The following is a 27,179-nucleotide window of genomic DNA, read 5'->3' as shown; positions in this document are numbered from 1 at the left end:
CAGAGCTGCAATAGGCCTTGCAACATAAGAGCAGGAAAGGGTGCCTGGTGCCATCAGAGGGGTAGGTGACAGTAGTGTCAGGAGAATCTGGGGACAGAGGCAGATTGCAGCAAGGAGCTGGGTGGGCAGGAGGTTAAGTAGTAGAAGACAGGTTTGGCTAAGGGGTGGAGTTGAGAGAAAGAGTAGGGGCTAAAGGGGTATGCAGGGTTGAAGAGGGTGAGGGTTGAAGGTGGGTGCAGTTTTATTAAAACAGTGAGTTGTATTTGTGCAAGTAAAAGCTGTAAGAGCTGACTGGGGACAGAGAAGTTTGAAAAACAGGAGAGAGAAGGATGCTGGTGTACAGGTTCCTGAGACAAAGGCTCAGAAAGCAGGTGAATGCAGGAAGAAGTGTCCCATATCAGGGAAGGCAGTGGGTGTCCCACTCCTTACTCTGGGTCCTTCCTCCTGTCTTCTCCTTTCTCTCATCCATGCTTTTCTCCCTAGGCATTCCTCAAAACCTCCTTACTGCCAGAAGCAGTGGTACATTTGCTCCACGGACTTGTACTTCATTTATTTGGCAGTGCTGAGGATCAAACCCAGGGCCTTACGCATGCTAAGCAAGTACTCTGTCACTGAGCCACATCCTCAGCCCTCTTACTTTTCTTATTAGAATCAAGGTCCTTGCTCATTGGCATTCTGTCCTCTCAGCTATTTCCAAAACTCTGGTATAAATCTTAATGTTTCTTCTTCTATTGTTTTTATTTGAGATTCACATTGGGCCTAGAAGGTCTCATCCCAAACAATGAAACTGACAAAAAAATAAATACAATTAAAGTCATCTCAAGGGTGATATAGAGTGGGATCTGTTTGCATTTAATGTCCAGAGAGTGGCTTTTTGTTTTTTAAAAATATTTAAATATTTTTTAAAATATTTTAAATATTTCACCATTTTTAATACCTTTATTTAATTTATTTATTTTTATATGGTGAGGATAGAACCCAGTGCCTCATGCGTGTGAGGCCAGTGGTCTACCACTGAGCTACAACCCCAGCCCAGAGAGTGACTCTTTGGGATAAAGGAGAGGGCTCAGGTACAGAGCAGGCTCACTGAGGCTTTCTTAGTTGTGGGTGATAGTCCTTCCCACAGAGGTCCACGCCACTTCATCCTCCTGGACACTATGTCAGCTCACCTTTCCTTCGGCTCCCCCACCACAGCACAGCACCTGCCAGAAAATGCCCTACTGCTCAAGAGTCACATGACACTAGGCCCTGATAGTTCCTTGGCTTCTGCACCTCCTCTCAGCCAAGTGACACTGCCAACAAAAACCAAAGGGCAAGTGAGAAAACCAGTTGCGATCTGCCCAGTAAGCAGGCGGCAGTGCAGCAACCCGCCCCGCCTTCTGTGTCTCCCAGAGTCTTGGGATGCAAAGGGCAGCAGACACTCCGGGACCAGTTTCCTGAAGCTCCAGTCCATCCAGCTGTTCTGTGGGAAGCAGCCCAGGAGCCCTGAGGCAGCCACCATGGCCCAAGGTAGGGGAGGCTCTTGGGGCTGCTGGAGTGTTAGGGACAAGGACACAGAGAGAATTAGGAAGTCCAGGGGAGAAGGATGGATTCCAAGGAATAAAGAAGTAAATTCAGAGTTGACCTAGGAAGAGAAGGACCCCCAGAATCCTCAGAATTCATTGGTGGTCTGAGAATCAGGAGATAGGCTGGACGCTGACAGGTAAACACACCTGCAAACCAGCATGGCTGCTTCGATAGCTGAATGGGATAAGGCAGAGCCAGGGATTAGGGGGTCTGATTCCTATCCTTTTCTGCTACTAGTTGACCTTTTGTCATTGGGCAAGTCATTTCTCTGATTTCCACCTCCCATGCTTGAAAAATGGAAGGGGTTGGAACACAGTCTTGAAGTTGTCTAGCAACTCTAAAGTTCTTTGGATCTTCATTTCTTCTCTTGTCCTTCATTCCAGAGAGTCTCCTCCTCATTTTAGCTTATCTCCCCACATCTTCTCTACATCATCCCCTCTCTCTAAAAAGAGCTGTTATGAAGATTCAATGGTTAGTTGAAACCATTTACAGGTATGAACTTTTAATTTGCTCTACAAATGTAACAGCCTCACCTTTGTTGATTTTTGTGTTTAAGTTTTTTAAAAATTTTTTTGTATAATATTTAATTAACAAGGAAATATAAGAATACATAGTTGGAGTAAAATAAAGCAATAATTACAGGTATCCCAATTCTATTTCCAATCTCACCCATCCTCATCTCCAGAGTAAATGCTGTTACCAGTCTTTGGTCTACACATTAACATTACATATATATATTCTATACATATATATACACACATACATATATATATATATTCAAAGTAATACAAAATATTAGCATGTGTGGCTTTTTTATATCCATGGTATCATCATATTGTAAACACTTTTCTACAATTTGATTTTTTTTCACTTAACAGTTTATCTTGATGCTCTGTCCATGCCAGTCAGTATCTATAGATCTACCTCAATTTTTCCACTTAGCATAGTATTCCATAGTATGCATATAAGTAATTTATTTATCCAGTTCCCTTCTGATGGACATTTAGGTTGTCTCTAATATCTCAGTTATATAGGCAATGAACTTTGCAATGAACTTCCTTATGTGTGCTTCTTTGTACTCTAGAACAGATATTGAGATCTTCTTTAAAAGATCTTCCTAGAATCTTGTTATTTCCCTGATCATTTTACCTCATTCTACCCTTACCTCAAAGAGAATACCCTTACCTCAATAGAGAATGAAGGGACTGAAGAATAATCCCCATGCTATGGGTGGAAATTAGCTTGACTCATGATGTATCCAAAGGATGAGATCTGGCTGCTGTGCTTGCTGAAAGGCAGATGCTGCCACACCTGTTGGGTAGCCTAAGTCATGTGCCCCACCTGAGCTGGAGCCAGTTAGTGCTCCCTGTCTAGTCAACTGGTCTCCCAAAAGGATGAGCTTCTTTTTCTACTACCAGGAAAAAGCTAAGTGTCTTCCCAATGGCACTGTTGTGATGTTCTTTCCAAACAAAGAGTGAAAGACAGCAATAGGTGGCCACTATTGGATAACGGAAAGAACAGTGGACTTGGATTGGGAATCTTGGGTTTAACCTAAGGCAAAACATTTAATCTACCTGAACCTCAATTTTTTGTCTCCAAATGCAGACGGCATAACATTTCATCTTTCTAAGGTAATTGTGAGGATTAAAGGAGATAACTGTCCTAGAGTGTCTAGCACAGTGCCCAACACATAGTAGACAGGCATTGATAAATGCTTATTGAATCTGAAGTCTAAAATAAATGCTGGGTGATTGTGCAAAAGATAGAGAACTCTGTTCAATCTAGCACACATTTCTGAATACCTAAAATGTGCTGATATATGTATACAAATATATATATGTACATACATATATAGGTACAAGTCCCTTATTAGATATATTATTTACAAATGTTTTCTTATATTCCATGGGTGATCTTTTCACTTTATAGTGTTCTTTTTTAATATTTATTTTTTAGTTGTAGTTGGACACAATAACTTTATTTCACTTATTTATTTTTTCATGTGGTGCTGAGGATTGGAACCCAGGGTCTCACACATGCGAGGTGAGCACTCTACTGCTGAGCCACAACCCCAGCTCTTTATAGTGCTCTTGAAGAAAAAAAAAACTATTAATTTTTAAATTAACGTTGATGAGCTCCAATTTATCTGTTTTCTCTTTTACTGCTTATTGCTTCAGCTGTCATATCCAAGAAAGCATTGCCTGGTCCAAGATCATGGACCATATTTTCTTCCATGGGTTTTTGCTGTTATGTTTAGGTCTTTGATCCATTTTGAGTTAATTTCTGAATATTGTGAGAGGCAGGCATCCAACTTCTTTTCTTTCACATAGGAAGTCCACTTGTCCTGACATCAGTTTTTGAAAGGAGTATTCCCCCATTAAATCAACTTGACACCTTTGTCAAACATCAATTGATGGGCTGGGGTGGCAGCTCAGTGGTAGAGTGCTTGCCTGGCATGTGTGAAACACTGGGTTCAATCTTCAGCACCACATAAAAATAAATAAATAAAATAAGATATTGTGTCCATCTACAGCTAAAAAATTTTTTTATAAAGATCAATTGACAGTAAATATGAGTTTATTTCTAGACTCTCAGTGCTATTCCACTGATATAAGTCCACAACCATATTGCTTTAATTACTTTAGCTTTATTGTAAATTTTAAAATAGGGGAGTATAAGTCCTCTAATTTTGTCTTTCTTTTTAAAATTTGCATTGACTATTATGGAGCCCTTGTATTTAGGATCTGCCTCTTAATTTCTGTAAAATGGTAGTTGGGATTTTGAAGTCATTATATTGAATTTATAGATCAATTTGTCATCTTAATGGTATTATCTTCCAGTCCATGAAATGGAAAAATCTTTCCATTTATTTATTTAGCTGTTCATTTATTTAGGTATTCTTTAATTTTTTCAATTTTGTGTGTGTGTGTGTGTGTGTGTGCAAGTGAGCACGCGCATTCATGTGCATCTGTGTGTGTGTGGTAGAAGTTTTGCACTTCTTTCAAATTTATTTTTAAGTGTTTCATTCTTCCCATGGGATTATAAATGTAATTTTAAAAATTTATCCTCAGATCACTCATTGCAAGTGTAAGGAAACTATAGCTTTATTTATAATTTGTTTTATTTTACTCTAATTTTAAAATAGTTTTATCCTGCAAACTTGCTGTCCTTTATTTTTATTTATTTATTTTTATGTGGTGCTGAGAATTGAACCCAGTGCTTCACACATGCTAGGCAAGCACTTTACCACTGAGCCACAATCCCAGCCCTGTTTTAGGATTTTTTAAAAGACAAAATTATATCATCTGTGAATAGAAATAATTTTACTTATCTTTCCAATATGAATGTTTTTAATTTCTTATCCTTGCTTAATTGCCCTGACCAAAATCTCCAATGTTGAATAGATGGCAAGGGTAGATATCTTTGTTCCGTATCTTAGCAGGAAAGCATTCAGTCTTTCATTATTAAATATGGTTGGCTGTGAGGTTTTATTATTACCACTTATCGGTTTGAGGAAACTCCCTTCTAAGTTTGTTGAGCATTTTTATCATAAAAGGGTATTATATTTTATCAAATGTTCTGATTCATTTATTTTTTAAAATCTTATGGCCAAGACAAAACAGCTAGCTATGTCCTTATTGGCTTACATCTCATGGGGGAAAACAGATAAATAAAAAAGAGACTAAGAATTTTACATATATAAAATAACACTTTTTTCAGATATGTGGAAGATGTTTAGTAACTAAAAAGTTGTTGAATAACTCTAGACCATATTAATTATGTCTCAGTAAAAATAATTAAGTATTACAATTTTTAAAAAGTAAGAAAAATATCTGATGTCGATTTTGAAAGTAATAGGATCTCAGTAAAAATTTGTTGATATCAATAAGCATGAACAATAAGCATGACACTTAACATATTGATTGAGCAGTCAAGACTTAAGGTAGGTTAAATTAAATGCCATAGATCAGTGGGAGATGGGAATAAGGGTTTGCCAATTGGGGCATGCTTCATGAGGGAGGTAGATCTCAGGACAAGTGGAATTTGGTTAGTGGGGAGGCATTCTGAGGTGGGGCTATAGCAGGAACAAAATGCACAGACAGGTAGCTGCCATATGCTTAGGGCATGGCTGGAGGAGAGGCCCCATGGTGGGAGTGGTGAGAAGTAGCTTTCAAATATAAGTTAGGGCCAGGGTATAAGGGTCAAGTAAAGGAGTTTTCCTTTTTAATGTGGTAGATGTAAGGTATCTTTGAACTTTTAAAGCCAAAGGATGGCATGAGAAACTGTCTTGAGGAAAGATAATCGGGTGATATGTTAAGGGAAGGTGGTGGGGAGAGACACAGGAGGCAGAAGACCCATTGGAGGCTGGTACTCACTAGGAATGAGGTGAGGAGAGAGGAATTCCGTGCATGTGGAAAGGGACAGTTCTCCTCCATGGTCAAACAAGAAGTCAAAAACAGGGCCCTCTGGGAGAGCCACTCTCTGAGAACAGTGAATTCAGTTTAGCAGAAAGTCCTAAAGGCTGAGAGTGAAACTTTCTTTGACTTTCCTCAGCATTCAAGCTCCCAGACTTTGGGCACATTGGCATTGGTGGTGGTCAGAGAGCCAACAAATTGTTAAAAGTAAGGCAGCTAATCTAGGGACAGTTATTCCAGGGGAAGCTGACCCAGGGACTTGCCCCCAGGTTTGGAGGCTAGTATACAAACAAGTAAGACTGTTAACTTGAATCCAAGAAAGTGCATCTTAGAGTAAATTGGAAGACATGCTGGACTGCCATCAAACTTGGAAGCAATCAAACTTGGATGGGTCTACAAAAGAAGTTAGAGGTAGAAAATCATTCACATCCAGCTGTGCAGGGATAGAAATTCAGAGAAAATGGAAGAGGAAGGAAGGAAGAGGAACTCACATTCATGGAGCCTTGGTAATCCTCAAATCTAAACTTTCAGACTGGTATTATATATTCTCTTTCACCGACATGGAAACAGGTGTTGAGAGGCCAAGTTACTTTCTCAAATTTGCACAATTAGTAAGTAATAAACAGGATTGGACCAAGCTCCACAACCTTTCCTTTTGTCTGTCCCTGGCTGCCCCATCACAGGGCTGGAGGTGGACCTCACAGACCTCCAGAGCTACCAGAACAATGTGCGGCACCACACAGAGGAGATCAGCATTGACCAGCTCATTGTTCGCCGGGGCCAGGCCTTCAACATCACCCTGTACTTTAGGAACCGGGGCTTCCAGCCAGGCCTGGACAACATCATCTTTGTGACTGAGACTGGTAAGGACCTCAGCTGGCTCCCAGGGTGTGTGAATGTGTGTGTGTGTGTGTGTGTGTGTGTTAGGGGAACTTTGTGTAGTTACCTCTGGGAGGTAACCACAGAGGGTGTCAGCTCTATTTCCCCCCAGGACCCCTGCCAGAGCTAGCTAAAGGGACTCGGGCAGTATTCAGCCTGGCAAGCCGTGGTGGCCCCAGCCCCTGGATCGCCTCTCTGGAGACCAATGGGGCCACATCCCTAGAAGTGAGCCTGTGTCCCCCACCCATGGCAGCTGTGGGTCGGTACCTACTGAAAGTTCGTATTGAATCCTTCCAAGGGCCTGTCACAGCCTATCAGCTTGGAGAGTTCATCCTGCTCTTTAATCCCTGGTGTACAGGTAAGGCAGGTGCCCATGAAAGGCTCCTTCATCTCTGTCTGTCTGTCCTGCTATAGAAAGCCAAGCTTGAGGGTTTCCTGACCCTGCTCCTACCACCTACAATTATCCTAAAATCCCAGGTGCTCAGCATCCACCCCCCACTGTCAACAACCAGGACAGGGAGACCTTGTTACTTATTTAGAATTTAAAAATTATGAACCAAATAATCTTTACTTAAATAGAAAACTATTGTAATTAAATTGGACCAATGTTAACACCTACCTTCATCATACATTTTTGAAGTTGATTTGAGATTTCTCATTTTAAAAGTAATAAGCACACTATACATTTGATGAATGAAGTAAAGGGTAAAACTGAAAGATACAGAGAGAAAAGAAGAGGGAGGGAGGAAAGAAGAGAGAGAAAGAGGGGAAAAGGAAAGGGAAAGGGAGGAAAGGAGAGAAAGGTATAAGGTGAAAAGTTAAAACTTCCAATCCCAGGCTGGGGTTGTGGCTCAGTAGTAGAACCTCGCCTAGCATGTACAAGGCCCTGGGTTTGATCCTCAGCACTACATAAAAATAAATAAAATAAAGATATTGTGTCAAACTGCAACTAAAAACTAAAATATTTTTAAAAATTTCTGCTCCATTCTCTAGCAGAAACCTGTTAACATTGTCTTGTGTAGCCTTACAAAATATTCTATAATTAATCAAATATGTGTATGTATGTGCCTGTATGTGTGATTCTATAATACATTCCACAAGCAGGATTATATAATACCTAGCAGTCTCCAACTTGCTTTCCTCATGTCAGCATTCAACATTGAAAATATCCAATTCCTAACATTTTCTTTCTTTTTTTTTAACTTAGAAATCCTCTATGAGTAGATCAGCATACTTTTATTTTATTTATTTATTTTTTATGTGGTGCTAAGTATTGAACCCAGTGCCTCACATGTGTTAGACAAGTGCTCTGTCACTGAGCACAGCCCCAGCCCCATCCTACCAGAACATTTTTCTTAACAATCATTTCACTACTTGGATGCACCACATGTTTATTTCCAGGCATTTTGGCTATTTGCAATTTTTCTCTTATACAAACAAAGCCACAGTGAATATGCCAATATCCTATCCCATAAGCCTTGTCCTCCAAATCTACCCAGGTGTAGAGATAGATGCTTAGCCAGACATAAGGACACTGTGGGCAGCAGGAGATAGTGGGAAGAAGGGCGAGAAGTCTTGACAGTGGAGAATGGTCCTGTCTGCTTTGGGTAGAGGCCAGAAAAGCTTCTGACTAGAGGATGATCCCCTTCCTACCTTCCTGTCATTGAATGGCTCAGGACCATCACTGACATACTAGGTAAAGAGGCATGCTCCTGGAGCAAGGAGGGCCAGTTGTCTGTCTTCTGCATATGTGTCTGTTTCTCTCTGTATATCTCTCTCTGTCTCTTTCTCTCTAACACACACACATACCCCCTCTTCCGATCTCCAAGACTATGGGCTTCAGGCATGTAATGAGGACCTATCTGAGCTGAGGAAAGACTGCGGGGCTTCTCTCCTGAGCTTAGACTGCACCCAGATTCCAGGGAGACCCAGTACTGGGGTAATGACTGGTGGGAGCTGCAGTTGGGACTGACAGCTACCTATCACTGTGCCTCATATATTGACTGGAAATCTCCACTCTGTGATTCAAGGATGTATGTGATCTCACCATGAATCTATAGCTTCTCACCCCACTGTTCAAACCCTCGATAAAACACATCTCAGCAAGGAGTTCTCCTACACCAGCATCCTGTTAGGTTGTGTCTGAGACTCCCTCCAACAAGGGCAGGATGCTCCTTCACCCCAGGCTCAGGTAGCATCTCCAGACAGGTCCAGAATACTGCAAAGGGGACACCTGCTCCCCTGGCCTTTTGTTTGTTTAAGCAGCCTTTAACTTTAAAAGATAATTTTTTATATCACTAAAAATAACACATTCATTTGGGAAAATCTGGAGAATACCAGTAGGCAAAAAGGAAAACAAAAACAATTACCATTAACATGTTTTAGAATAGGCTTCAAAATCCTTTCCTCATATATGTGTATATGTTTAACAAAAATCAATGAATGCTGTACATGTTATTTTATAACCTATTTTAGTTTAACATATCATATGTAGATTTCCACGTCCATATATCCAAATTTGCCCCTTTCTATTAATTCTATAGAGAATCCTGTGGTGGAGATGCAATGAAGCTATTTGACCAGTCCCCAAGAACAGCATTGTGATTGTTTCCAGCTTTTCAGTCCCATAAGCACTCAGATGAGCTACCTACTGTCTAAATCTTGGTTCACAAGCTGAATACTTCCTTTAGATGAAATTCCTAAAACAGGAAGGATGAGGTCAACGCCAACCCTTAAATTTCTACTTGCTCTTTTCCAACCAGGATTCGTTGAAAATAACAGAAAACACAGAATATGGAGTTGCATGGGCTCTGTGCTCAGATTCCAGCTTTGTATTTACATATAACTTGGGCAAGTTACTTAATCACTTGTCAGGTTTTTTCAATCTTCAAATGGGACTAGGGTGTAAATGTGTTTTGGAAACCCAGAAATTTCACCAAAGGTAAATTTTTATTATTCCACCTCAAGTTCATATTGAGCCTGTTGCTGATGTTGGGGATGTCGTCTCCCAAGACCCACCCCTGCTTGTGCCCCTCATGGTATCTCCAGGTGCCCTCCCCAGAGCTCAGTTTCCAGGGGATCATGAGGGACACGAATGGGACGGGAAAGACAAGATAACTTTTCTGTTTTGTGCCCTCCTGCTTTGAATCTTAGGGGACGCTGTTTACCTGGACAGTGAGCCCCAAAGGCAGGAGTATGTTATGAATGATTATGGCTTCATCTACCAAGGGAACAAGAACTGGATCCGCCCGTGCCCCTGGAACTATGGACAGGTGAGTCTCAGCCCATCTAGGCCCGGGCTTGTGGGGAGAGAGGGGGGAGCAGGAGTGGGGTGAACTGCAGAGTGATACTAACTAAATGGCAGCAGCAAGGGGTAAGATGGACCCCAGGTTGCTAGTGGAACCATAGGAAGGTGGAAGGTCCATTCTGTGCTGCTCATAGTTTCCCTTGGACAACAAGATCTAAAGGGAAAAGGCAGATAAGAGCACATCAGGTGGTCCACTGAGTGTGAGGGTGAGAATGAAGGGGACATGATCACAATGGCAATGATGGTGCCTGGCATTTTGTTTTTTAAACTTATGTTTCCTGTGGGATTCTATTTTCCACTCTCTCGCTTCATCATTACAACTCTTGGTGATACACTAATGAAAACTTGCCTTTGAACATCTCAGCCAGAAGTTGTGCTGATAAGCAGCAATGCATCTCCCTCCACATAACTATTATCTTTTTATTTTTTTTATTTCAATGATAGATCTTTTCATTATAAAAGTAGTACATGATTGCTTAAAAAAAAACTTGCAAAGAAATATTGCAAAAATAGACACGTAGAACACAGAGGTCATCCCAAGCACTGTCACCAGCTTGGTGTATGTTCCTCTACACTTTTTCTACACATATTTAAAAATGTGATTTCATATATAAATAGCATCCTGTTTGTTGCCAGGCTTGAAAACTAAAGACCTCCTCTCATTTAAAGCTCAACCTCCCAGCAGGTGCTCTAGGAAGTCCAAGGCCAGGCCAGGGAAGAGGGTTCTCTAGGCTGAGCCTAGGTGCTAGGAGCACTGAGGGATAGAGAGGATCAGTCTCTGGCTTCTCAGAAGGGGTGTCAGCTGGGATACCCTGGGAGTTCTCCAGAAAGGTCTTGTCAGCTGTATATGGGTTCCTCTCCTGAACTTTCCCTGATAGAACTCCAATACACATGGCCTTCAGGCCCAATCAGGGCCCAGGTGACTACAACTAAGAAGGAGACAGCAGCCTCCACTGGCCACAACTAATTTCCCTAACTTCTCACTCAGCTAGGGTATTTGGGGATTTCAGAGAGCCCTGGAGAAGAGTTGACTATCATCTGTGAGATGCAGAAGCAAGGAGTTACTGCTTTTGGAGCCCTGGTTTCCTCCCTGTCTGTCTCTCTTCTTCAGTAAACTTATACTGAATGTGGGTTCAGTGCCAGGCAAGGTGCTAAGAGAGACAAAATACGATGCCTGATCTCACAGTGTAATGGGGCCACACACACACACACACACACACACACACACACACACACAACAGGTCACATATCTTGCAAAAGGATAAGTGAAGACTGACAGGTGCAGATGTTCTGAGGATCAGGAGGAAGGCTTTTGAGAGTGACAGTGCTTGAGCTAAATTGGCCAAGTGAAGGCAGAGGGAACGCATAAGCAAAGACACCTGTGCTTATTGCCCACTGTTTAAAGGAATACATTGCATTCATTTACACTCATTCAACAAAGATGTATGGAGTCTCTCCTATGTGCTGGACAAACTGTGCCAAGTCTGGGGTCCAGAGTTATATGAAGAGCTGGAAAGAGACAGTGAGTACAGTTAGGCAAGAAGGATGGACCTCAACTATAGCATCTACTGAATCTGATGGGAGCAGGCACTCTTCCAGGGCTAAAGACCTATCCCCAAGTTCAGGCTCAGGAAAGACTCAGAGGAAGTGACATCACACTAAGCCTGAAGGGTGAGGAGGATCCAGGCTTCCTTGAGTGGGAAGTTCTGTAACTCACATGTACGGTAGAGCCCCACTGAGTTGTGGGTGCCATGACAGGTTAGCATCATGACCTCAGCATGGCTTCCAGTGATAATCTGGGCTGTGAAGTGAGTGTGGAAGAAGAAGAAACATGGTTTTAGTAAGAGTATCCCAGCAGATCCAGAATAAAGGGGCAAACAGACTTTTTTGCCAGCCCAACTCACTGGGAAAACCCAACAGTAGCAACCATCACTTCAAAATGAAGGAGGAAGGATTTGACTTGCAGGACATACATTCCAAGTGGGTTATAACCCCAGAGCTTTGGAAACCCACACCCGCCTGGAAGGCAGTCAATGGTTTTCTGTTTGAAAGTCACCTTCCAAACTGGTTTGTATTCCACAAACACACTCCTTTGGAGAGCTGGACCGTGTATGTCTTTACACATCCTCACATGCCAAGCACAGGTACCTCCCTTCTCTGCACTTCCTCTTGCAGTTTGAAGAAAATATCATACACATCTGCCTGAAACTTCTAGACAAGAGCCTGAACTTCCAGATCGACTCTGCCATAGACTGTGCCCTGCGTGGAAGCCCCGTCTACATCAGCAGAGTGGTGTGTGCCATGGTGAGGTCCCTGGTGTGCCCAGGGAGGGAGGAGACTGTGCAGGGCCTCCCTTGCCCTCTCAAAGTTGCCTCCTGCAGGGGTGGAATAGAATCAAAGCCATTTGGGTTAAGACTGATGCCAAAATGTGAGTAACAAGTTTTCTCAACTGAGCTCTGAAGTAGCTAAGCATGGCTCATCACCTCTGTTATTTCCAAATTGCATGTTTTGGGAAAAGCTGATTGTCACTCCAGTTTGAGAAATTATCTTGTTGTTTCTAAATTTCCTTTGTCCTGAAATATTTTTTAAAGTACTCAGAGCCAAGCTCCAGCTTTGCAAGAGGTAGAAACAAATTAATAAACTAAAAGTGGAGGACAAGTCTGAACAGTGGCCTCCCACCTTTACCCCTTCCCCAGCGGATCTGGAAGATCTTCAGTGAAATAAGGTCAAAAGTCTCCTTTGGCCATGTTTGGTGGTGCACACCTGTAATCCCAGTGGCTCAGGAGGTTGAGACAGGAGGATTGCAACTTCAAAGCTAGCCTCAGCAACTTAGCGAGGCCCTAAGCAACTCGGCAAGACCCTGTCTCTAAATAAAATACAAACAGGGCTGGGGATGTGGCTCAGTGATTGAGTGTCCCTGAGTCTAATCCCTGGTACCAAAAAAAAAAAAAAAGTCTTCTCTGTGTCTAAGGCTCATGGGCCTTCCCACACATCAACTCTTATTGAGGGAAAACATGTTTTTAATGTTTCTATCTATGACTTCTCTTCAGATTAATAGCAATGATGACAATGGGGTGCTCAATGGAAACTGGAGTGAGAATTACACAGATGGTGTCAACCCTGCAGAGTGGACTGGCAGTGTAGCCATCCTGAAGCAGTGGCATGCCACAGGCTGCCAGCCAGTGCGCTATGGACAGTGCTGGGTCTTTGCAGCAGTCATGTGCACAGGTAGGAAAGAGCCTCAGGGAAAGGGCCCCAGGTATAATAGTTCACTTAAGAGTTCTCCGAACTCTTCTTATATCAGTTTCAAAATTCCCACCAAGGGATGTCTGGAAGGAAACCCTTTCCACTAATGGAAATGTCTCATCCCTGACCATATGTTTCACAAATCTGGGCTTACTCCAGATGATAGTTTTGAAGTGAAACTCACACACATCCCAAGACTTGGCTCCCCTCCATTCTTCTGAGCTCAGGAAGCCTAACGATATTCCTAAGAGTCTAGCTGGGAATTGACCAGGTACAAAAGAGAGTGAGAGTGAGATGAAAGAATAAGTAATTAGAACTCTAACACACTGAATTGTGCCCTTTTGGAGCACAGAGAACGGGCTTAGTGAAGATATGCTCATGGGAGGGAAATGTGCATCTGAGCAGTGTTTTAGACCATGGAGCTAGAACAAGATGGTACCCCAGTAAAATTATCTTTAATTTGGAGTTGTCATAAAGTCAAAGGGAATTGGAGGCCTGACTGAAGCCAGGGAGTTAGGGAATGGAAGCAAAATGGAGATCATCTTTTCAGAGAGAGAGAGAGAGAGAGAGAGAGAGAGAGAGAGAGAGAGAGAGAGAATAGTACATTAATAGAAGAAAAGATAAAAAGTACATACAGGGCAAATAAGGAAAATGGAAGTTGTGTGATGCATGGCAAGAGGAACAAGCAGAAGGATGAGATGGGGAGGAAATCTTGAGGGAAGTAACATCTAGAAATGAGTAATGAGTCACATGCTGGAGGTGACAGGAGGATGCCTTCTGCCCCACCCAGGGCCACGCTCCTGCTCTTGGTCCTCACCCTCTCGCTCTTGGTCCTCACCCTCCCTCTGCTTCCGTGTCCAGACCAGCTCCAAGCCTGTTGAAACACGCATATCCATATACCTGATTTGGTCACAATTGGTAAGTTATTATTTATGTTAGCTGGAGAAAAAGACCAAGTAAGGCTTTCACTCATAGGACTCTCTAGTAGAATCCAGGGAGACAAGATTGGCCTACAACTTGGTTTGTTGAAGGCTCAGGACTTCTGTGTAGAATTCCCTGTGTGACAGGATTGGTGTAGTCTGTGAGCATATGAATGCTATCTCTGGGCTCTCGAAGGAATATGACAGTTTTGGAGGAATCCCAGAGAGCCCCAGGCTTCTGAACAGACAGGCACAGGAAGGTCTCTGTTAACACTGACAGAAAGTGACTTTAGAATGAGTTGATGATGATGAAATCCCAAGCTTATTCCTCCTTTGCAGCTGCAAAGCCTGACCTTGAGTTGGATGTTTTGATGGCCCAGAGATAAGAAGCAGATAACTCAACAGCTTTTGTATCAAAAGTCAGGGAGCTGGCAAGGTGGTGCACACCTGTAATCCCAGCAGCTCAGGAGGCTGAGGCAGGAGGCTTAGGAGTTCAAAACCACCCTCAGCAACAGCGAGGCCCTAAGCAACTCAGTGAGACCCTGTCTCTAAAGAAAATACAAAATAGGGCTGAGGATGTGGCTCAGTGGTTGAGTGCCCCTGAGTTCAATTCCCAGTACCAAAAAAAAAAAAAAAAAAAGTCATAGAGATTGGGGTGAAGTGGGAGGTCTGAGTCATTCAGAAAGCAGACACAAAACTGACAGGCAGAAAATGGATCGTATGCAAGATAAAGAGGGAACCTTCTGGTATGTGGAAAACCCAAGAGCCTAATGTGCCAGGAGCATGTGTTTAGAGGGAGAGAGACGGGTTTGGGTGTGGTTGTCTGGAACTGGGTGATGAGAGAGGTGGAGCCAGTAGATGGAGATTATGCAATGACGGCAGGCCAATTAAAATGTTTATGAGAATCATGGCCCTTCAGTGACTTTGGAACAAAGAGCTGGGCAAAGGGGTTCTAATGTGGCCTAGTTCGGTAGCAGCTTAGTCACTACCAGCCTTCCCCAAAAGGACCACTGATATCATATATCATCCAGTAACAATTAGTGAGTTCTTATTCTCTGCCAGGTTCTGTGTTTCAAGTACTCTTAGATATAAAGATGGGAAGGATCAGCCTGTCCTCCATAAAAGTTAAAGATAAGAATTTAGTTAAATTCTTTAACCCAAAATAGCTGTCTTAGTATGTCTTTTAAAAATACATTATTATAAAGGAAAATTAGAAAAAATTAAATTCATTATTATTATTCCATAGCCACCATAACTAATGTTTATTGGGAACTTCCTTTGTGCCTTTAACTAGTTAAAACCTTGAGAACCTAGAACAATGAAGAAGCATAGGAACTCTGGAGACAGACTGCTTGGGGTTAGTCTCCTTTATCCACAGAGGTTACATTCCAAAGTCCCCAGTGGATATCTGAAACCATGGATAATTCTGAATCCTAGACATCTGTACTATGTTTTTTCCTATGCATATTTACCTATGATAAATTTACCTATGATAAACATTACACTTGGCATGGTAAGAAATAGGGGCTGAGGCTGGAGCTCAGCATTAGAGTGCTCGCCTAGCATGTTCGAGGCCCTAGGTTCGATCCTCAGCATCTCATAAAAATAAAATAAAGGTATTGTGTCAACTAAATAAACAAAATATTTAAAAAGATATTAACAACAATAATAAAATAGAACATCCAGGCATAGTGGTGCATGCCCGTAATCCCAGCAGTTTGGGAAGCTGAGGCAGGAAGATTGCAAGTTCAAAGCCAGCCTCAGCAACTTAGAGAGGCTCTAAGCAACTTAGTGAGACCCTGTCTCAAAACAAAAAATAAAAAGGGTTAGGGATGTGGTTCAGTGATTAAGTGCCCCTGTATTAAATCCCCAGGGTGTGTATGTAAATATATATATGAACATATGTATATATATGAACAATTATAACAATAGACCATAATAAAATCACCAGAATCATTATTCTCATGATTTTCAAAATAAGGGTCACTTGAACAAGCACCATGATAGGTGATCTTGTAACCTAGAAGGATGTTAAATGACTCATAATGGTTGATAGTACATACAGTGTGGACATATTGGACTAAGGGATGATTCATGTCCTAGGCAGGGTGGCTTCAGATTCATCACACTCCTCAGAACTACGCACAATTTAAAATTAGTGAATTGTCTATTTATGAAAATTTCCACAATATTTTCAGGTGATTATTGACTGAGGGTAATTGTAACTGCAAAAAGCAAACAACAGATGATGAGGTACTGCTGTAAATATTAGCACTCCCATTATTTGTCTGAGTAATCTTGGGCAAGTCACTTAACTTGAGCCTCAGTTTCCGCAGATATGTGTGATGGGAAACGTAATGGTATCTCTCTCCTAGTTTATTTAAAAAATTCATATATGGAGAATGCCTAATTATAGTGAGAATTCAGTAAGGGTTGTGCTAGTTGAGCCCCAGAATGACTTTATGACATTCTTTCATTATCTCCATGTGATAGATGAGGCATATGTGTGGCAAAGCCAGTCTCACCCCCAAGTCTAACTGGCATTGCAGTCCATGCTCTCTAACTATGAGGCTGTACTGCTTCAGAAACATTACTAGTACCTGCCATTTATCCAACACTCACTGTGTTTCAGGCACACACAGGGTACTTTCACTGTTTATAATCCTTCCCACTACCTGCAAAGTAGATATCATTACAACCATTGTACACACAAGAAAACAGAGGCTCAAAGTGACCAAGTGACTCTAGTCTGACTCAGAAGTACATTCTCCCTCTGCAGCCCTCCCTCCTAGTGTTGTCTTTTTAAGCATTTAAACATGACTTCAACTTCCTGTAGAAAAATCACCAAGGAGACTTTGTGTGCATCAAACTTATGGTTATACTTTTTAGACAGGAGATTTCCTTGGCATCCATTTAATTGAATGTTACTTGGGAATTTTAGAGAGATCCCTGTCACACCCTTCCTGTGCTCAGCACCAGCTCCCCCCACTCCACCCCTGAGCTCTAGGTCATCAGGCTTTTTCTGTTCTGACCAAGTATTCCCTGACAAGGTTGGAACCCTCAGCTCTTGGCTGATGTCTCAGAAGTTGCCTGGACTCCTTGAGCTACAGCAAGGGGACAGATGTTCTGTTTGAAAATTTCCCCAAAACGTGGTGTCAAAAAGCCACATATCATCCAGGCATAGGGGCACATGCCTATAATTACAGTGTCTTGGGATGCTGATGCAGGAGGATTGCAAATTCAAGGCCAATGTCAGGAACTTAGCAAGATCCTATCTCAAAAAATAAAAAGCCTTGGGGATGTACCTTAGTGGTAGCTTATATGCCCTGGGTTCTATCCCCAGCATGGCAAAATAAATAATGCGGGGGTGGGGGGGAGTTGTTTGGGAAACAACTAGGCATCCTGGGAACATGTTTGGTCTGTACTTTCCTGTAACTGCATGAGGACTAAGGGGTGGGGACAGCAATGACTTGAGCAGGAAGACATTAATGTATGACAGTGAGCAGGTCTATGGGGCATCAACCCCTCCTCTGTAAAACTGCACCCGGACCTTAGGAGCTACAACAGGAAGGGGAAGTAGAAACTGGTGTGGGGGATGGGAGGCTGTGGGAGAGGCACTGGCTCCCCTCTTCAACCACATTAACTCACTTTTACATCTTACTTATAGGATCCCCACTTACAGTTTGGCTTGCACATAGTGTCCTCCACTTCCAACTTTTTGAAACCCTGCCCTCAAGCTAGATGTCCTCTAAGATTTTGTCTAACTTAATTGTGTAGTGGCCGCTATAGAGTTATTTCATGTTTATTTTAATACATTCTTGTTATTGCTTTTTTTTAGTTGTTGATGGACCTTTATTTTGTTCATTTATTTATATGTGGTGCTGAGAATCGAACCCACTGCCTCACACACCCTAGGCAAACGCTCTACAACTGAACCACAGCCCCAGCCCTCTTGTTATTGTTTTTACTGAGCCCTGAGTCTGTAAGAAGAAACCTCAGCCAAGTGCCTGGTGTGTTATTCTCTCCAACCTTTCTTCAGATCCCATTTCAAACTTTCTTTTATGCAACACCCTGGCTTGACCACATATCCACCGTTATTTTCCATTGGCTTATGAGACATCAAGATTGTATGGAATGTTCCCTCATAAGGTTATTGGTTAACACATGACACATATTTAGAAAGACTTCTGGCGCATGGGTTTAACTAAGTGTTAAGTATCATAATTAGTCTGATAATGTTTCAACCTCCACCTCTTGAGCTGCAGTGGTTTGGCTGGGTCTTGTTAAAAAAAATATTTCTAGCAATCCTGAAAACTTCAGTTTCCCATCCCCTCTACCACTTTGTTGCCTTCACTTCCTTCTTTTCTTTCTTAAAATCTTTAGTGTTAAATTAAGCATATTGCTCATTTCAAGACATTGTGATTGGTCTGTTTCAGCCTCTCTTTAAAAAAAAAAAGTTATTGAATTTTCTTTTTATCCTGTAACCAACTTCTATTCACTTCCTCCTACAAAATATTTTTTTCACCTCCAACTTCCTCACATTCATTAGTTTACAAATATGTCTCCCTGCTCAACTCCTTGAGGTAAGCAATGTCATATTCCCCTTTCCAGGCCCACATCCAACACTGCTCTGCATGTACAGGACATGTCCATGTCAGTGAAGAATTGCAGCGAAGGGACTTCATTAACATAGGAGATTTGCCGTTTCTCTGGTAAATCTTGGAAGCCACATAGGCAACCACAACTGTCTGGTTTTCACATAGACTATTGTAGAGTTTGGGAGGCTGAGGCAGGAGGATCACGAGTTCAAAGCTAGCCTCAGCAATTTAGCAAGGCCCTAAGCAATTCAGCAAGATCCTGTCTCTAAATAAAATATTTTTAAAAGCTTTGGGATGTGGCTCAATGGTTAAGCACCCTCGGGTTCAATCCCTGTACCAAAAAAGAAAAACCACTGAGGGGTGAATCTGGCAACATACAAAGTTCATAAACTCCCTCCAGCAGGCAGCAGGGCATGCACTTCCCATTTCATTTCTTGCTTCCCCACATTTTCTAACAGCTTGTGTCCAGGGAGATATTTTATATTTGCATGGTTATTATGTATGATGTCTGTCAGTTTTCTCCGATTGACCGTTTCTTCAAAAATCTGCATTTTGACTGTGGAGGCAAATCTCTGCAGTATCTTGACATTATTACCAATTATTTTTGCAACAGCTGAACCCCAGTTCCCTGAGCCTGTGATGCACACTTTCAGGGGCACCACTGCCATGGCCAGGTTGGTGTGCAGCAACCAGATTGTGCCTCTCACGCCGGCTGCCGGCCTCACCTGCTCAGCCTAACCTGCAATGGCTTGAGGTGACCCCATGCTTTCCTACATTTTAAATGTTTTATATGTAGCATTGCAGTTGAATGTGTTCTCACAAAAATATATTGTTATCTGTATATGATTTTTTTCCCAGTATGTTTTTGTTTCATATATTATATATATTTTTATCTTTAGAAGTTCCATTGGGTCTTTTTTTCTATCTTCAGTTTCTCTCCTCATTGTGTTCATGCTTTTCTCTACCTCCCCTTGAATATATTTATAATAATTAAAATAGCTCTTTTAGATCCTTGTCTGATAATTCTATCATCTCTATCATTTCTGGATCTGTTTCTATTGATTGATTTTTCTCCTGGTTATGGGTCATCTTTTCTTATTCTACATGCTTGGAATTTTTTTGGAAATGATCATTGTGTGACATTGTTGAGAACTGTATTTTGTTTTATTCCTTTAAAGGATATTGTTATGGTTTGCCAATAAGTTCCTAGCAGTTCAATTTGAGCTGTCAGAGGTTTGCTTTTAATCTTCATTTTAGTGGGTCCAGAGTAGCCTTTAAAGTTGCTTTAGCCCCACTAGTAAGTCTCGACTCTCTGAGAACTCTTCCAATGCCCTGTGTGTTATAAGGTCCAACTACTCTATTACTTTATCTGTCCTCTTGGAATTTCATTCTCATATATGCACAGATCATCATTCAGCCAGAGACCTGGAGGGACCCCTCTGATAATCTCTGGAATATTCTCTGTTCAGCCCTCTCTTCTATACTACCTCGCAAGTTTGAGCCACCTTAACTTCCCTGAATTGTAATTATATCTCTTCAACTCGGTAAGACTGCTGGGGGTCTGCTTGGGTTCTTCCTCTCTATATATTTTGGCCTGGAAGTCACCTCTAGGAATCCTCTCGGTTGGGATGTGTCTCATATTTTTCTCATGATTGGACTGGAGTTATGTGTTTTGGGGAGGAAGATCACAAAGGCTGAGTGCCACTTTCACCATGTCTATCAGGTGAAGTTACTATCAACTTGACTTTTCACCCTTGATGTTGACTTGATGCCTGCCTGAGGTTGTTTGGCCTTTGATGGCAGGGGGTGGCAAGGGTGAGGCTATAGCTTTTTTCTGTATAGTTTGTCCAAATCAAAATCTTATCTGGAACCAAGCATTACACCTAGTTGCAATGTCCTTGGTGTCCCTTTTAATCTGGAAAAGACATTTTATTTAATATGTGATCTTGTGAATACACTAGGACATGGTCCTCTTCAAGTTAAAGTAGAATGCTATTTTCTGGATTTATTGATAGGCATCCTTGTATTGTTGCTCTTCTTATGCCCCTGTTTCTTGTTTTGTAATGAGAAGTTGGATATAAGGGCTTGAAATGTTCAAACTGAACATTTTTGACTAGAGACTGTTTCTTTTTAAAACAGCTAAAGTTTTTGATATTTGTTTATTGGTTCAGGTGACACTTCTGTGAGGACAGGGGGAGTAATCTATAGGAGTGCTCATTGTGAAGTGCTCATTCTGCCATTTAAGACTCATTCCCACAGAACCTCAGAGCAGTTCTTGGCTCTGTGAAATGCCCAATAGTCCCTGCATGAGTGTGTATACACGTGTATAGACACACAGATAACCTATACAGGTCTCTTTTTCTGAGGGAGTCAGTCCCACAAAATTATCATTGAAAGGGTCACCTGAATCTCATTTCAAACTGTGAGTCATCAGGACTGATAGTCTGCAGACACTTTGTTCACAGGTTGAAGACCTTTTACTTCAACAGAAAATTAATGAGCCTCTACTCTGTACTCAGCACTGTGCTAGGAATGAAGAAATACAAACAAAGTATCTGATATAAGCCTGACTTTAAGTTTATTAATAAGCTGGATGACAAGATAAAACATATATTAAATTACAGAGAGCTTAATCCAGTGCTAAAATATGTGGCACAGATGACTGGGATTATGTGAGAGTGTGAGAAGGGAGGTTATTATGGCCTAGAGTAGTCAGTGAAAATTTCACAGAGGAAGGTACATGGATCCTGAGGTGTGGCTGGGATGTCCAGTGAAGCTTCAGTGGGCTTATAGTTACAGCAGGGAAGAACTGGAGATCAGAAAAACATGGGCTAGGGGCTGTGGTTGTGGCTCAGTGGTGGAATTCTTGTTTAGCATGTGTGAGGCACTGGCTTCAATTCTCAGCACTGCATATAAATAAATGGATAAAATAAAGGTCCATCAACATCTAAAAAATATTAAAAAGAAGAAGAAGAGGAGGAGGAGGAGGAGGAGGAGGAGGAGGAGGAGGAGGAGGAGGAGGAGAACATGGGCTTAAATCCTGGCCTGGCTTTCTTCTTGTCATGTGACGTCACTTCTCTAAACTTTAAGGCATCTCATCTTTAAAGTTGGGAGAATCAGGTTTTGGAGAGGATTAAGTGAGATAAAGCCTGTGCAGTGCTTGACACCACACTTGGCACCTACAAAGATGATGATATCCTTGACTAGAAAGGAAGATTGGGAACACTAAAAAACATTCAGCTGGAGATGTGTGACACCAAGATCTCCATACGATTCTAGATTCAAATTCAGAAGTCTTGCAGAAGTGAGAGATGAAGCCAGTGACTGAGTAAGCTCTTTGTGGCAAGACTGAGCAGGAAGTACAGAAGGAGCAAGGCTCCAGGGAATGTGCACATATGTGACTTTGGCTGCACAGGTCTGAATACCATTAGCTACCTTCATGTGTGCTTCACTTCCTATGCAAGAAACTATGCTTGCCCCTTTCAAGTTTCACTTATTTCCACTGTGACACTATGTCCCCCTTATCAGTCTTCTCATAGCCATGATGAGGAAAAATGACAATGAATCAGTGCAAATCCATCACCACTCAAAGTTTGTGCTCTAAGGACAGTTGAGTTTGACCTTCATGCATAGCATGCAGCCATTATGACTGTGATACCCTGAAGTTGGAAATCACCAGAGTGGTCATAAGGTTTACAAGACACCACTCATTTATCTATCCAGTAAAGATGCACCAAATGTTGGCAAAACAGGCCTCACCCTGTATTATTCATGGTTGTGTAATGATAAAATGAATCATACACAATCCCTGTCCTCAGGAAGACACACTCGTAAACAGATCATGACAAGCCATGCACTCTGGTCTAATAGAGAATTTCCAAGTGTTATGAGATCATTTACCTGTGTTAGGATAGAGAAGTGCCCATCAGGCCATGTTTAGCAGGAGTTGACACCACCATTGCAAGTGGCCATTCACAAATTCATCAGAGTGAAGATGGGGAGGAGGTGTCTCTGCTCTCTCCCTGGCTGCCCTTCCTTGGCATGCTCTCTTGTTATCTTGGGTGTCATCCACCCTCCTGGCCATACTTTTAGCACAAAATGTGCCCATGCATTGCTCCTCTCTTGCCTCACTTCCACTGTGAATTTCTTTGGTGACATCTTTTCAACCTTTACCATTGCCTTCATTGTTCTGTGTCACCTCTACCTTCTACTGACTCATCAGCACTGCCCACGGCCTGCCCTAGTTTTTTGGCCCTGTTCAGACCTGCCTCTCCAGGGACTGTGCAAGGAACCTTTCTGGCTTCTCTTCTCTCCATCCTAGGTTGCATCCAGGGAGGGGTTCCCCACCTTGGTCTGGAGAGGCTTATACCAAATCAAGCTAACAACTATCTGCAATTAAATGCTCAAGTTAAAATTTCCAAACACTTTTAAAAATGATAGTAGTATGTCTGAAGAACCTTTAGAAATATCTTTATTTTTAGTCAGTCATTCTACCTTTGAAATCTGCCCCAAGGAATGGAATAAAGATTGATCTATAAAGATATTCATCACAGCCTCATTTATGACAGGGGAAATATTGAACACTAGCCCAATGTCTAAAAATAACCACCACTAGAAATCTCTTGGCAAATATTTGATTACATGGGAAAATACATGGATATATAATTAGATAAATTATATATATATAACTAGAATGATGAACTCTGGGCATACTACCCAGAGGTGAACTCAGTGTTGAGTACAATCTTAGCAGTGAAACCAGGACTTGAGTGATAGCTCTATCCCTTACTAACTGTGTGACCTTGGTCAGTGTAGCAAACTTTACTTAGCCTCTGATTTTCTGTCTTTAAAATGAGACAATAATTGTACATATAATGTAGAGTTGTCCTGAGGATAATATATATGAAACATATAACACTAAATACAAGAAACATTTGACACTTATTATTATCTTTATCATTATTGAATTGGGTGGGACATCACTGCTGTATTGAAGGGACAGAGGTGCCCACAGCACTTGGTGGGATGGGATAGGACAGGGGATATCACTTTACTTGAAAGAGCACAGAATGAAGGAGATGTGTCAAAGGACAAAGAAAGAGGTTGGCTAGCAAAGGGAATGGATGCCTCTCAGGAATAAAAACAACATTCTACTTCCTTTCAAGAATTTCTGAACCAGGTACAGACTCTCACTTTTCTAAGATTTTGTTTCATAGTTTCCTTCCATTCCTGACTTAATCTGTGATGCTTTCCTAGAGAGGTGGCCAAGATAATATTCCCAGGGGAAGAGGGAAATCTAAGCCATAGAACCCTTTGCCTGAGAATCTGGTGGTCTCGCCCATTAACCTAATGACAGGAAGAAATAGAATCCCAGCTATTTGGCTTGAAGATGGAGAGAAGCGAGGTTCAGTCAGCTCCCTGAGACTCACGAATGGAGAGGTATACTCTCCCATCTTCTGGCATGGGCAGGAAATCTGACAACTTACTAGACTTTCTGTTGGCTCTAGCAGTGCTTATCACAGCAGCTAACCTTTGCACAGTCATCCTGCAAGCTCAGGAAGTGGGGAAGAGATTGGAAATGTCACCAACCCATTCCCAGACAACTTCTGCCTGGTCCTGCAGATGTTAAATGAAAGCTCTCCTTCAGTCCAGGGCCACAGCCCACAGGTGGTTTTTCTGCCCTTTCTGCAGTGATGAGGTGCCTGGGGATCCCCACTCGTGTGGTTACCAACTTTGACTCCGGTCACGATACAGATGGAAACCTGATCATAGATGAATACTATGACAACACAGGCAGGATTTTGGAGAATAAGAAGAAGGATACCGTCTGGTGAGAAACAATCTCTTGGTCTGTTTCTAGGGTCACAAATCTGAGCCAAACCCCACAAGCATAAATTAGAACAGGGGCTGGGGATATAGCTCAGTTGGTAGAGTGATTGTCTCATATGCACAAGGCCCTGGGTTCAATCCCCAGCACCAAAATAAATAAATAAATAAATTAGAACAGGACTGGTCCTTAGCCTCCTGTCCCTTGTATACCCTCACCTCTTGCCAGACTCAGGGCTTGGTACCTCCATTCTAAGGCTGGGGGACAGGGGAGCAAAAATCATCTTGGGTTTAGAATCCTCACACCATCAGAGCTCTAGGCCTTGGGTTGAGGTCTTCTTCTTTGTCATGTCCTTCAACTACTCCTTAGATTATGGTTCTGACCACAGAAGGGCCTGAGTCACACTTCTGGACACATGCCTCCTTGAATGAGCAACCCATTCAGGAAAAGGGCCACAGGAACATTTTTGAGGGAGAGAAAAGAAGTTTTAACTTCTATAGACTGGAAACCTTTGCTGTCTATTCACGACGTCAACAGAGGGACACTTTTCTAGAGGTAGACAGAGGCTCACAACACACAGATATGAAACTATTCATCCACAGAGGCTTCAAACTCTGTAGGGGCTAAGTCTGTCTTTCTATCTAACAGTTCACCTGCTCACCCATCTTGCTCTAGAAAGAAGACAAGAAGGACACCTCTCCCTTGGCTGTGGTTAATGGGGACTCTGTTTTTTCCCTCAGGAATTTCCATGTCTGGAATGAGTGCTGGATGGCCCGAAAGGATCTCCCTCCTGGATATGGAGGCTGGCAGGTGCTGGATGCCACACCTCAAGAGACCAGCAATGGTGAGGCCCTCCGGAAGGAAGGCAGGACCCACTCCCAGAATCTGCCCCTACCACACAACCTGCCCCTGCCACTGTATGGTCTGCCACAACCCCTATTCAGGCTCTCTTGTACCCCTTCAGGTCTCTACTGCTGTGGCCCCGCCTCTGTTAGGGCCATCAAAGAAGGAGAAGTGGATCTGAACTATGATACTCCCTTTGCATTTTCTATGGTGAATGCTGACTGCACATCCTGGCTTGTCTCTGGTGGGAAGGAGCAGAAAATACACCAGGACACAAATTCCGTTGGCAATTTTATCAGCACTAAGAGCATCCAGAGTGACGAGCGGGATGACATCACACAGAACTATAAGTATGGAGAAGGTACAACTAAGAGGCCCCACTCAGAGTCCAATTCTGTGGGCACCTTCCCCTACCCAACCTCAGGGAGCCAGAGGGCAGCTGCAGGTAGGATCCAGGTCCACTGTCTCCTCAGCTGGTCAGTTGTAAGGTCCCAGTTGGGGTGTCCACCATCACCCCACATCCTACAGGCCAGAGAGCTACCTCCACAAGATGTTCACATTGATTGAGGAGCCATTCACAGGCATCCCACCAGGAATATATGAGTTCTTCACCCCTGCTTCTGGAAAAATCAGCCTCCCACTGAAGATGGGAGACAACTTAGTAAACCCTCTATGATTAATCTGTTTTATTTAACTTATTATTTCATTAAGTGTGCTTTATTGAATGTTTGGAAGATAGGTCAGACCACCAGCCAACATGCAGGCTGACTGGTGTAAGGCCCAACGTTCATTCCCACCCTGTTGGACCAGAAGGGCCAGTAGGTGATTCTTTTATTGATTGATTGGCTGAGATGGGGTCTTGCTGTGTTGCACAGGCTAGGCTCAAACTTGTGGTCCTCCAGCCTCAGCCTCTTAAGTAACTAGTATTGCAGCTTTATACCATCATTCCCAGCTACCAGAGGTGATTCTGAGGTAAGAGCCCTGGCAGGAGTTTCTTGCACATGCCAGCAGGGTCAAAGGGGAGGCTAAGTTGGTCAGGTGTAGAATGATGCCTGGAAATTGAGAAAGGTCATCTGCTAGGTTTAGCTATCAGAAAGTCAAGCAAAAATGTCCATCCATGAGGGCCAAAAGCAGGATGAGGGCCAGAGCTGAGATCAGGTAGGGGCAGGATCAGAGCAGAAGCAAGTCAGGGTAGGTGGAAGGCTGGGGGAGCTGAGTAATTGCTGGGAGTACAGATGAATGTGTGGTCTTCCAGGCAGACACAGAGAAGCTCTGGGTAGGGTATGTACAGTAAGAGAGGAGCTCATTTGATCATTTGATCATTCTGCATTTGATCATTCCACCAACTATGAACTGAAAATATTTGGTGAAAAAATGCATCTATATTTAACATATACATATTTTTTCCTTGTCATTTTTTAAATAATACAATGTAACAACTACTTGCTTAGCATTTATGATGTATTAACAATCATAAATGATCTGGACATATTCAAAGTATTCAAGAGGTTGTATATAGATTGTATGCAAATTTCGATGCCATTTTATATAAAGAACTTGAGCGCAGATTTGGTGTCC

The 27,179-nt window shown here is 42.3% G+C and overlaps 1 protein-coding gene across 4 annotated transcripts in view; it reads left to right on the top strand.

Annotated features, from left to right (window-relative positions):
• The first annotated feature begins 1,330 nt into the window (after nucleotides 1-1,330).
• The window catches only part of Tgm5 (transglutaminase 5), a 41,317-nt gene continuing 15,468 nt past the window's right edge, over nucleotides 1,331-27,179 (top strand). Inside the window, exons 1-9 of one of the 4 annotated variants that reach the window (XM_058584733.1) lie at nucleotides 1,331-1,509; nucleotides 6,665-6,844; nucleotides 6,973-7,218; nucleotides 10,014-10,132; nucleotides 12,343-12,459; nucleotides 13,218-13,395; nucleotides 24,623-24,761; nucleotides 25,499-25,602; nucleotides 25,723-25,962. In XM_058584733.1, coding sequence (XP_058440716.1) covers nucleotides 1,500-1,509; nucleotides 6,665-6,844; nucleotides 6,973-7,218; nucleotides 10,014-10,132; nucleotides 12,343-12,459; nucleotides 13,218-13,395; nucleotides 24,623-24,761; nucleotides 25,499-25,602; nucleotides 25,723-25,962 — 1,333 coding nt within the window. In that variant the 5' untranslated portion in view covers nucleotides 1,331-1,499. Of the gene's footprint in view, nucleotides 1,510-6,664; nucleotides 6,845-6,972; nucleotides 7,219-10,013; nucleotides 10,133-12,342; nucleotides 12,472-13,217; nucleotides 13,396-24,622; nucleotides 24,762-25,498; nucleotides 25,603-25,722; nucleotides 25,963-27,179 lie in introns of all 4 variants that reach the window. The other 3 variants (XM_058584734.1, XM_046461677.2, XM_046461678.2) reach the window with 3 other exon arrangements.

The sequence above is a fragment of the Marmota monax genome, unplaced genomic scaffold (genome assembly GCF_021218885.2).
Source record: "Marmota monax isolate L192 unplaced genomic scaffold, Marmota_monax_Labrador192_F-V1.1 WCK01_AAM20220418_F8-fsc00001, whole genome shotgun sequence".
Classification (NCBI taxonomy): Eukaryota; Metazoa; Chordata; class Mammalia; order Rodentia; family Sciuridae; genus Marmota; species Marmota monax.
Note: the sequence above shows the minus strand (reverse complement) of the source record. Positions and strands in the feature narration are given on the sequence as shown.